This window comes from Botryllus schlosseri, chromosome 9 (assembly GCF_051294905.1).
Source record: "Botryllus schlosseri isolate E-star chromosome 9, Bs_hap1, whole genome shotgun sequence".
Lineage (NCBI taxonomy): Eukaryota > Metazoa > Chordata > Ascidiacea > Stolidobranchia > Styelidae > Botryllus > Botryllus schlosseri.
In genome coordinates this window covers 1653658-1665720 of record NC_137244.1, presented here as the reverse complement: position 1 = coordinate 1665720, position 12063 = coordinate 1653658, and the positions used below count along the sequence as shown (strand labels likewise).

The window sequence follows — 12063 nt, the reverse complement described above, 5'->3', positions numbered from 1 at the left end:
TTTTAGAAAATCCAGTAGTTTGTACAAATCTGACTGTCATGTGGGGACTTTTTCGGCTAGTCGTTATGACAATTACACTCATAACCGTGAAGTAAACCTAACTCTAAACTGACTTCCACTTTACGCCGAAAGTCTAAAACGTAAATAGTTTGCCTAGAGAACTGGTGTGTAAAAGAGGAAATATTTAAAAAATCAGTAAGTGCAAGACAGTAAATCCCAATCGAGTTCAAAAGAAGTAGCCTACAAGTAATTCGTTACTGTTCACCTCTGCTAATAAAGTGCTTGACTTAGCGATGAAAACATTATGAACTTACTGATCAAGAGTTCTAAAATACTCGAATTTCGTCCATATTGAACTCTACTTCAAGATATCATTGATGATAGGCATCGTTGGTCCCACATATCGGATGATTTGGTTTGGTATTGAAGTATGGGTAGAACCAGGACAGAAGAAGCTCTTTGTCAGGCCCCCGGCGACACGCTGGTCTTAGGATCCCCATACAGGATATTCAACCCAGCTTCTGATGGCTTCGCTTTTTATACCACCCACACTTCCACGTGGCATTTCATCGATACCTCTACATACCATCTCACAATATGCATGACGTATAAAAACAAACATATTGGGCTTTGTTTATTTGCGAAATGATTTGGGCCCCCTTCGAAGCTACAGCCCCCTGTAATTGGAGGTGGGGGGTTGGGTGCAGCTGTTACGGTGCTGGGCAATGTTCCCTCTAAGATACGAGCGTGCGCGCGCGCGCACTGCTGACACAGTCTGCGCGCACAGAAAATCCGTGCCGAGCACCAAAAAAATCCATCGTTACCAGTCTTTAATTCTCAACTTACACACAGTCGCACGTGTGATATGGTGCATATTTTTAAAATCTTTTAGCTGCAGTTGGAATACGGTGGCTCTCTGAAAAATGGCTTCAATTATTGCTTAACTTCAAGATGAGACCACATCATGTTTAGGGCGCAGTTCCCCTTCTTCACTCATAATATGATTATCTTGGTGTCGTGTAATAAAACGAACTGTAAATGCTGTAATTTGATTCAATCAATGAATCATGTGGCTTGAATGGATACACGCACTTCTGGTGTCACTCACTAATCTCCAAGGGACCACGCAGTGAGTTGGTGTGTTTGCGCAGACTCGTGAAAAAATAATGAACATTGTTCCTGAATAGAACGTATATACACACGCTGTTGTGATAGCCGTCGAATATATATATGCATACCCCGTGTAGGAAAACGATCCTCCTGACGTGATCCTATTAAATTCGTCTCCAGCTCGATTCGATGTAATACTAGACACGGTAACGTTTGGAATATTGGAGAGTCTATTCTGAATCGGAACCAAAGTCCCATTAGGGTGGAGCGTCCCTGGATTAAATGCCGCAGGCGATCCAGCTGAATGAGCCGTGGTCAGAAGACTTCCTGATACCAAGATCTGAAATAGACCGAAGGTGAGGATTTACATACTGTATCATTTACAAATTGAGATGATTTCGTAACTTACTCGTACTGAGTATCTGCCATTAGACGAATATTGGTAAAAGTATCTCGAATAGAAGCCATCATCCTTACGAATATCTGATCCTGTGAGTTATGAATGTTAACTGACGAATGTAGGATTTTAACTACGCATTACCAGTAATAACACTGATAAGCAGTCAATTCGCTTCTGAAACTTTGTAAACATCACAGCAACCGAACAAAAATGCAATGGCCGCTCATGACCTATTATGAATTACCGATTGATAGGCTCCGGTACAAAGATAGGTTGCCGGCTCAAGTTGATAATGTCAATATTGTGTCTCCGTTTCTTTATAATTATAATTCCACTTTATTCACATAATATATGGTAAACGTCCGACCCACCTCAGTAAATAGCTACAGTGAAAATGATATAGCTAAGCGTACCCCGTATATATATATATATATTAGCCCATAACGGTTTTCATCACCTGCTCCGTTGTCAAGAAGTCGCAGAAAGGTTTCACTATTAGATGGTTCTGTGATTACGGCAGTGACATTCGCTCCCAGCACCGTATCAAATCCATTGCTCACCTGCACAAAGACGAGCCTACACATTGATCAATGATCATTTATATTATAAGGCATTCCTCTGGGTGATGGCGGACATCCGCGGTACAACACCGCATAAAGTTTGACCATTCTAGCTAATAATGCTAAGAGTACATATTCTGGTTTTAAATTGCCACCAAATCTTCAATGATATGACAACTAAACTAGAAATCATCTGATGCGATCATGCGTCATACCGGGGGCTCGGAATATACGCTGTTGTATTTCCATTATTCACGTTACTTTCTAATCAGTAGGTCGAGATATATTAGCCCTACATTTCTTATCCCGTTCTAGTCGCACTACTATGAAGTATTAGCCTACTTCATAAGCAATGATATTCCCAAGCACCCATCATGCCTGCCTAACGCCTTGGGAAAACTAAGCAGCAACACAATTGCAATATGAAGCTACTCACTCAGTGCCGTATCCGGCGGCCGGTTAGGACGTTAGGTCTTTAGAAGTATAAATATGTATATTTATAATATAATATAAAGTTTTTATCTGTATGATGAGTACCCTCGACCTATACCTCACCTCAAAAATGAATGACTGTCCTCCAGCACACCCTTATTGCTAGATACCACTAAATATATTTAATATAAATAATGAAAATGATGTTGAAAATACCTTGGCATACACATATACCGGCTCTCTGGTAGCGATGTCAGTTTTTCCGAGGTACGATTCCACAGTTACCACAGATATGGAGTCATTTCTTGGTTTTGAGGTCACGGTGACTGTAAGGTCCTCTATACCGGAAGCAGTGCTGGTAACACTGTACTCCCATTGTCCGGTCTATTAGAAATAGGACTAAATCGCTTGTGGCTACAATTTCAGAAAGTTGAGAAGGACTTCATAGATGTTAAAAAATATTTGTTTCTCTTTGATGTAGTGTGTTTTCTGCTCTCGACTAACATTAGAGAGTGCAGTGTGGTTTTCGTTATTGCATAGTGGGAATTTAGTGGCATTTCCCTTCCGACGACCGACTATCGAAGTATCTGGAATCGAAACTACGACTTCGTGGCTAGATAACATAGTGGAACAATCCACAGCTGCAACACCAATGCGATCGAATTCAGACGTTCTACCCGGGTGTTTCAGGTCTATGTATGCTCCTCCCCGCCATCTCAATATTATGTAGGTGGTGTCATACGAAAGTCTAAATCTAAGTAGGTCGTGCTAAAAGCTGACAGCTCATAGTAAAGTATATCGGTCTTCTGTTAAATGACAGCATGCTTACTAAAACGTCTTGTCTTCTGCAGACGACGTGTTACAAACTACCAATGTAGTTAGTTGCGGGTAAACTAACTACTATTTTCTGAGTAGCCTAGCTCTTGCTCTAGTTCCAATTGCGAATTTCGAAATGTGAATATAGTTCTTGTTCTAGTTCTAGTTGCCAATAAAAAATAGGGGTAGTGCATCTAGAAAACACGTATCGTCATTTGGCGTGAATATAACACCGGTGGTCTGTCTTGTGATGTTGTTGCCGCCAATCCTAGTTCAGAGTCATCACTTCTAACAGCGGTGTAGCCGGGGAATAGATTTTGAGGGTCGAAACCATCACATTTCAAACTCGAGAACCATTCCTTTTGAAATGCTGATACTTTCTTCAATATGTCCTAGCTCATTTGCGAATCGGGAATTCGTATTCAAAGTTATTAGTTGGTTTTGTTTCAGTTAGTTAGTTTCGTATCCTCAAAATTCGTTATACTCAGTGGTGGCCTTTGGGGTGGGCGAGGTGGGTGGTCGCCGGGGGTCCCCACTTTCGAAGGCCCCCTCATGGTTTACGTACTTTTTTCAAACGTTACCGTTTGACGAATAACCGCGATAATCAGTGTATACTCATCAAGAAGATGATACCGTACAGCGATGGGTTAATCATAAAATCTCTGCATTCGTTAGAAAAGTCCCGGCCCATATACTTGGTTTAACGCAAATGACAGATTTTACTACCAGGAAATGTTAATTCCTGCAGTTTTTAGGCGATTTGGTTCGTAACCACACTTGTGACGTAATATGTGGCAAAGAGAAATAGAGGGTGTAGTGATATGTGAAAGGGGGGTCTGGGGGCTCCGCCACCTAGAGGCTGCGATTACGTGCACATAGGGGCCCCCTTAGTTTCGTCCAGCCCCCCCCCCCCCCAATCGTAAATCCATCACTGGTTATACTGAATGGTTTTAGTTCTAGACGTGCTCATTTTGGATATCCAGTAGTCCAAACTCTTCTGACCCCTACGAATTGATATCTCCGGTTCAGAATGACATTGAATCCACAAAGTCCGACTCTGACTCAACGCAGTAACGCTTATAATTGTAACCAATTCCTGGAAGCCAAGTTTTGCTCGCGTATTATGTAGTTTATGCCAGCAGTGACTGTCACCTCAAAAGTACTTACCGTCGCAGTTCCGGGAATTTTAAATTTGCACATTTTTTGCACGGCATCACAAATGTGTATCGGGTGGTCAGGACACGCATTGAGACTACTTCCTATATTTGTAAATTCGCAGTCAGTCGGCGATTCGATGGTTATATCCGGTTGGTTTGAAATCCACGTAAACAGGAACAACGTGTTGTCCCCAATGGTCCTATCAATTTGAACTGAACCAGTCACTCGCGACCCGATTCGAGTGAGCGAAACCGAATCTGTATGAATCTGCAAGAAACAGATGTAACATTTTTTCGAACTTTGTGTATACTCTGTGTGATGTCATATTTGGAGATTCTGATTGTTGTTGAACAGTTATTTGAATGCTCGCATTATTGCTAACAGTATCCCCTGATGAGTGTCAGCCGAAAAGCTTCGGAAATAAATATGAATATATTATTCAGATGTAACATTATAGTGATAAAAGCGCATAACCATATCTTGAACAAGTAAGTATGGGAATGGAAAAACAGACCTGAACAGTTTCATCGACATCATTTCCGTCGCCACTTTGTGAAAGCAGTAGGAAGTTCGACAGGATTTCGTTCGATCTCGTGCTGGATGAAACCACGAACCAGCTGCAGCCGCTTTCGATCGACAGGTCTGTCATGATCTGATTGGCTGACGACGATGTCAAGTCAAGGAAGACGGTGCACAGTTGAGCCCCCTACGATAATTTCGTTTTTGTTACGATATAGAGTTGCACTTAGAACAAAAATCAATTTAAAAGAAACATGTCCATGGTTTTAAATAGGGCCCTTTTCGAAAAAGGCTTTCGACCTCTGCCTTAATCAGACCAAAAATATGTTTGACCAGGTCTACATTGTAATGCAGCAATTTTACGGTCGCTGGTCATCATCATCAGAACATCCTTTCCGTACCAATGATCTATATGTACGTGCTATAACTGTTGGACCGACGATGATTCCGTGGGAGCCAACCATTTCATATCGTGTACGTTGACTAGAACAGGTGAAAATCATCCATAGGCTGATAATACACGTCTTTCGAACGTATTTACGCAAGTATGTCATAATTATACCACGTTTGAAAAAATGATCTTTTTAAAATGGCTATATTTTAAAACACTGTTTAAATTTTTTTCAAACAAATTGTTTTAAAACACACTATTTATAAAATACAACCCTAGTTACGACACCAGTCTTCGATGCACATTACTAAAATCATAAATATCAACTTATACGAACCACTACACGGGCATATGGTTATATGGTTGTGAAGAATATTGTAGCCTACTTGAGTCATACGCTTTAAACAAGGCCTGGGCAAAGTGCGGCCCGCGGGCCAAATGCGGCCCGCCGAGCGATTCCGTGCGGCCCGCGAAAGGTTGCTTGAAATTTGATGTATCAAACCTACTTTTTAATGTTGCTGCGTGGACTAAAACCATAGGACAGTGGTTCTCAACCGGGGGTCCGCGGATCCCTGGGGGTCCGCGAAGCATTTTCAGGGGGTCCGCGAAGCCTCAAAATAACTGATAACCTAATTTTCTATGTTTTAGTTTCGGAAAAGCCCGAGGCAGTTTAGCTTCATTAATAGTAAAAAGGAAATATCCTACTGTGCAGACTCATTTTAATTGCTAAATTGCCAATAGCCTACTAATACAAGAATTTTGCTGTTTAGAGATGTTTTGTTGGCGATTCTGGAAAAAAGTTGGATGAGTAAGTTCGACCACGGTGACTTAGAAATGTTAACAAAAATCTATTTTCTCCTGTGATATACTCAACCATTTTCAATAATAACTTCACGATAAGCTGCTAGTTAGAAATGACCAGGCTTGACGTTATATGTTCATTAAATTTTTTAATCAATTCTGAGGCCATATTTGTTGCGATCATACCCGAATGTATCGCTGGAAACGCTACGCTTTATTATTACATTCACCACCACCTATATTTGTGAAAATGGATTTTCGGCACTCGTTCATATCAAATCGAAGGCGCGGATTTTCAAGACACGACCACGTATTTCAGGGAATGCAGTTGCAGAATTCGCCTTGATATAATAGAAGTCTACCCAATTTCTACATGTATAGTATGATCTTATTTTCAAGAGCGGTCATTTTGTTGCTGTTTATCAATAAGCCTACAGTTGTTATTTGCACCAGACATATGAACATTGCAAGATAATTCAGCTAAATTTGAACTAAAACTTCGTGGGGGTCCGCGGGGTCCGTGACGGCCCGAAAGGGGTCCACGAAGGCAAAAAGGTTGAGAACCACTGCCATAGGATGTATAAATTCAACCGGAAATTCGTTTACTATCAAGCCTGTTCATTAACATACCGTGATTACGCACCCTATCCGTACGTCACATGCCTAATCCAGCAGATTCAGAGTAAAGTTAATGTAGCAAATCATGCCGTTGGAATTGAAGTCACAAGAAGTCACCAAACCTTCTTCGTTTCCATTGTCACATTACGCATTACACGATCTGTGTTTCAAATTGTTACGTGATGTGTTTGCAAATCCATAATTCGTGAAACAAGTGAATCAGTGCCCGTGATTTTTATGGATATATCACCACACATAAAAGATGTCAAAAAAGAGAGCCGAAAGTTGAAATTCAAAGATAATTAATAACTGCAACCTTCGCTAAACAACGAGGCCATTTCGGCAAGCTGCACACTTCTTGGAAACCAGCTACCAAGAAAATAAGCTATATATTATTCTCAGGACTGTACCTCCGCATCCCAAACCCCTCAATTCGGTGGCGAGCTCGACCGGCGCCGAAAATTATTTCGCGAAAGAACATAAATTAGAGGTTATTTTTTTGAAAATTTATGCAACTTCATTCAAATTTTTCTCGCGCTCCGCGCGATTTAGAGATCTATGGTTTTTAGAATTGGGCATTTCGGCGTTGGCCACTACCGCGCCACGACGCACCAAGATAAATGAACTTTAGGAAAACACTATAATTACAACTGCTGATCAAATTAACCAACTAAAGGAAAAAACTCGACAGCGAGAAAACCTTAGCCGAAAAGCAATGCCGTTATGTTGACCGAAAACCACGAAGTCCAATTGTCCATAGGCAATATTTGCCAGTGAAGAAATACCAATCGGGAATCGGGTGCGCCTTTTTAGTTTGGTACGCTCTGGCGATTTCAATATCTCTTCACATAGCAGACGGGAGGTCACGAAATAACAACATGTAACGGAGCAATTATACCAACGGACCCTCCCGAATATTTCCAAGACAGTACCTCACTCAGTTCTAGCGGCAAAACTGAGTAGGCCACTACGTGGGCTGAGAGAGGTATAAAAAAAATATACCAGTATATTTACCAATATTATTGACCGATTGAATCATGAATCATGAAGAAATTCCGCGCTTCGCGCGATTAGGGCATAAACGTTGCTAATAAGTGTATATAAGTGCGTCGTGCATCTCGATGGCGGCTTGTCTGGGGGCGAAGCCACCAGGAGCTTGGTTTAGAACTCTATTGGGGCCCAAGACCAACGTTTGGCGGGGGATGAAGACGGGTTGTTCAGGCCATTCCAAATACATATTAATTTATTGATAGAAAAACGCGGATAGGGGTTTAAAGAGAGTTCACAATGTATCATGTTTAACATTGTTTCAAAAAGTGACAGCAAATATATATGTTTTGGGGTAATTAACCGTCACTTTGTCATTCCCTAATATCAACACATCCACTGAGCTCCAATACGTGCAATTCACTGATTTCAATTTAGAAATAAAATCAATACGATGGATATTCTAAAATTTCTTACTCAGCCCGCCAACATATTTCTGCTTCTCATTTGGCCCGCGGGGAAAAATAATTGCCCACCCCTTCACGAAACCCGTGATTAATCTTTACTATTATTGAGTGAAGTTTTGTGTACCCCTATATATATATCATTATTATTGTTGTTCGATGGTGCTACATTTTGAGAAGTTTCATTTGTGTTTGAAAGAGATATTAAAAGATTTCCAAATTAATCATGTGGTATTCTTGTTATCAACATACAATAAATAGTCTGGCGTCGAACGGGGAATTTTCAAATATATGTTACGTATCGATTCCACGCTGCGTGTCCACACCCGTGTACTACATAACGCGGCTACTCAGTAACAGCTCGCTTGTAGGTCATATTTCATATCATATTCCCACTTGGAAAAATATTGTATACTTGTGTGGGAGCTGCGCTCTATACTGCTCCTTGTGACAGTTGTGGTGATGTCTCGTGTTGTATTAGCCTTTTCTGTATCCAGCCGCTTCAGCAGACGGACGCATGATAAAGTCTCTGTAGCATATCTGTTGAATCGCGTGTGATCAACTGCAGACGGATGTCTTTTACAATGGCGGGCGCGCTAAAAACGTCCCTTCATTCATTCGGCTGAACTCGGAAGATTCCTGGACTGTACCAGTATGTGAAAATGGATTGGATTGGAATTCGAATACGGCATTGGATATATCTGAACCGATTGAAGGCACAGTTTTGCATTGATATGAGAAGTTTGAAGATTTCAGGGGTTGCTGCAAGCTGTTCCACTGGCGTAACTGACATCAGTGCGCGTGTGACAGGAGGGATCTTGTGAATCTCTCGGTAAGATATTTTGAAGAGGGGCAGCATGTGACTCTCCCGGTAAAGATGATGTAGTGCAACGTGATTTGGTATGACGCACTCCCCTATATTGTAAGACCCGAAGTTTAGTTGAAGACCAATAGGGAGAAGTTGTATAGGATACGGTGTAAACACGTTGCGTGATTAGCAAACATTGATAAAAACAATATGGTGGATCGTAAAAATGCCGTATTGTATAGCTTTATTTCCAGAAATTAAAGGCATTACTACACTTGCTTTTATACTTCAACATGTATGTTATCCAGACAAAAGAGCTGATATGAATTAGAACTCAAAGTATACGATATTCGGAATTGAAAATGAAATATAAATATTACTTCTAAAAGCGGAAAATGTATTTCATGTCTTTAATCCAGGAAGTTCCAAAGGTGGTATGCTAAAAACAGCTCTAAAACTAAAAAAAATAGTTAAAGTACACTTACCAGATTAGCACACGCCGTGAACTGCTAGATTGCGATATCATAAGTAAATGCTAGATTGCGAAACATCAGTTTTGGACTTTATGATGAGCCATATATACAGTGATGAAATATTTCACATGGGCGAAAGGCGACTATGCGGTGTGAACGGAACCACGCCAACGCGCTACCTAAATTATATTCACCGATACTTTCGTGAAATCATACTAGGCACTCCGTATCCACTGAGCGCGAAGCGCGACGAAAATTCCAGGCTTTACTCAAGTTTTATGAAAATTTAAAAGTTGATACTCCGTGAAAACAGCCCCGATATTCCTCAGGCTATCTTTCTGATTGGATGATTAAACTACTTCTACTTGACAAACTGAAAATAGTAAAAGTAAGTAAGTAGATAACAAAATACTATGAAGTAGAAGTAGCGAAAATCCGATCTACTTGAGTAGGCTAAGTACCAGAAGTAGAGGGAAACTACTTGAGTACTTCGAAAAAGTAGAAGTACTTCGTTATTGACCACCTCTGGCTATTACTGACTAACTGAGACTGAGAATATGATTGTTGCCAACAACCAACTATCCTGAATTGAATGATGAATCAATTTGACGTCACTGTTTATAGGAAATTCAATAAAGGAGCTTGAAAAACATCGGGCGGGAAGTTTAAAAAGCTTAAAATGACATTTTTAAACGACTCTTGGGACAAAAAATGCCGGAAACATGTTTTGTCTATGCATATGGTGTAGGAAATATCAAACATTTGGCTCAACTAAATGTTTGTTACATGGGGTTATATGCAAGCTGGACTGTATTATGATCTCCTATTGTGATGAAGGCGTTATGCTACTCCCAGCATTGTCACGGTGAATGTGCGGGGTGATTTGTCCTCACATCTGTCCTACAGTATTTCCGTACAATTCTTTGATTAGGTATCCCGTTCCGTACAAGTCAAAACTCACAGAAGCAATGACATCATCGTACGCATTTGCTACCCATGGCTCGACATTTTCTGCTCCGTCGGTTAGAACGATAATATGTCCGCCTCCAGCATATTCCTGGCTCGGTCCTTTCAATACCTTACGAAAACAATAACTGTCATTAAAGATACTACAAAAACCATTTAGTAAGGACACATTATCAAAGGAGTACTACAACGAAGTACTTCTACTTTTCGAAATACATCAAGTATATTTTGCCTACTCGCACTACTTCATCAAATGGTTATGATTTCATTTAGACTATTTTCACTTCTCCTGAATAGCTTTTAGTTTTTTTTAAGCAAAACATCTTCTACTTCTACTCGATTACCGACGGTGACTACTTTGTTCTCATTTGCAGATTATAAGGTGTTAATTTGAGTTCATAAACATTCCATAGTATTGTAAGCCTCATAATCTTGGACATATATATCAACTAATGTGTATACCGTTGTATATGTCTCAGTGAGACACTTTCTCATGTTACATCATTTCCATAATTCTCACCTCCAAACCTTCTAGTATACCTTGTCCGATAGCTGTATTACCACCCGCGGTAGTGGAGTTTATGATACCGCGAAGTCGATCTCTAACGCTGTCGTCAAGAGTTCGTAAATCGCTCAGGCGACTGGCATTGTCCGAAAAGGAAACAAGGCCGACCAAAGCTGCGTCAGAGGCAAAGTCAGTGACGAATAGTCCTGCCGCACGTTGCATGACAGTGATGCGGTCCTTGAATATTCACAAAAATCGTAAATATACAGACTCGGAAAACTAGATAGTTTTAGTGTCCCTAATAAAAAAATTAGAGAAATCTAATTCTAATATAATTTGTTTTATGTGTGGTGGAAAAAGTTATAGTGCGAAATAAGCCAAGCTTAGTGTACAACAGTAATTTGCTCTTCTCATCCTCATAAGTATGAAATCACCTTTTACATGGGCTAAACTTGACTTATGTTGCATTTCTTTTGTGAATTCATTAATTAAATTATGATTCAAACTTAGTAGCGGAAAAGTGAGTAGCTACAAATATCATTTTGAATTCTAATCTAAATTATAGAAAAGCTTAAAATTTTTCAGTTGTGAAGGTTTTCGTATAAATGTAAATTCTGTCTGTGCTAGCCTACTATTTTAAATATTTGAACTTAAAAAGACCTTCGGAGATGTTGTGATGTTTCCTGTACAACAAACACAAAAAAGGAGGGTGCGGTACTCCTTCAATTTGACAAGAACATATAATAATGAGTACTCACAAGCCTCCCCATGCTCCCCGAAACATCCATCACCAACACAAATCTCGTCGGCAGTGACTGAACCACCGATATTGTGGGAGTGGTATCAACGATGCCTTCATTTGGAGGGTTGTTGTTGTCTCTGAAGTCCGCCGATTCCAAAATTATGTCCCACGTACTGCGTAGATTGCACAGTCGGTTTTGTTCGTTCGGCGCGTGTTGATTATGAAGATTTACCGGGTCAGAGTCATTACTGTGGCAGAAGGACACAATCTACAGAGAGCGTGTCGGTACTGTTAGAAACATGACACAAGTAAG

The 12063-nt window shown here is 40.4% G+C and overlaps 2 protein-coding genes across 2 annotated transcripts in view; both read right to left on the bottom strand.

Moving 5' to 3' along the window:
- The window catches only part of LOC145447022 (uncharacterized), a 55940-nt gene that overhangs the window by 23261 nt on the left and 20616 nt on the right, over positions 1-12063 (bottom strand). The gene's annotated exons all lie outside the window — the stretch shown is intronic.
- LOC145446583 (calcium-activated chloride channel regulator 1-like) overlaps positions 1-12063 on the bottom strand; it is a 30390-nt gene that overhangs the window by 13871 nt on the left and 4456 nt on the right. The window contains exons 6-15 of the mRNA XM_080324934.1: positions 11767-12018; positions 11024-11245; positions 10442-10687; positions 4991-5182; positions 4408-4743; positions 2719-2886; positions 1968-2070; positions 1520-1599; positions 1109-1450; positions 1034-1041 (exon numbers count right to left, since the gene is read on the bottom strand). Coding sequence (XP_080181060.1) covers positions 1034-1041; positions 1109-1450; positions 1520-1599; positions 1968-2070; positions 2719-2886; positions 4408-4743; positions 4991-5182; positions 10442-10687; positions 11024-11245; positions 11767-12018 — 1949 coding nt within the window. The remainder of the gene's footprint in view (positions 1-1033; positions 1042-1108; positions 1451-1519; positions 1600-1967; positions 2071-2718; positions 2887-4407; positions 4744-4990; positions 5183-10441; positions 10688-11023; positions 11246-11766; positions 12019-12063) is intronic.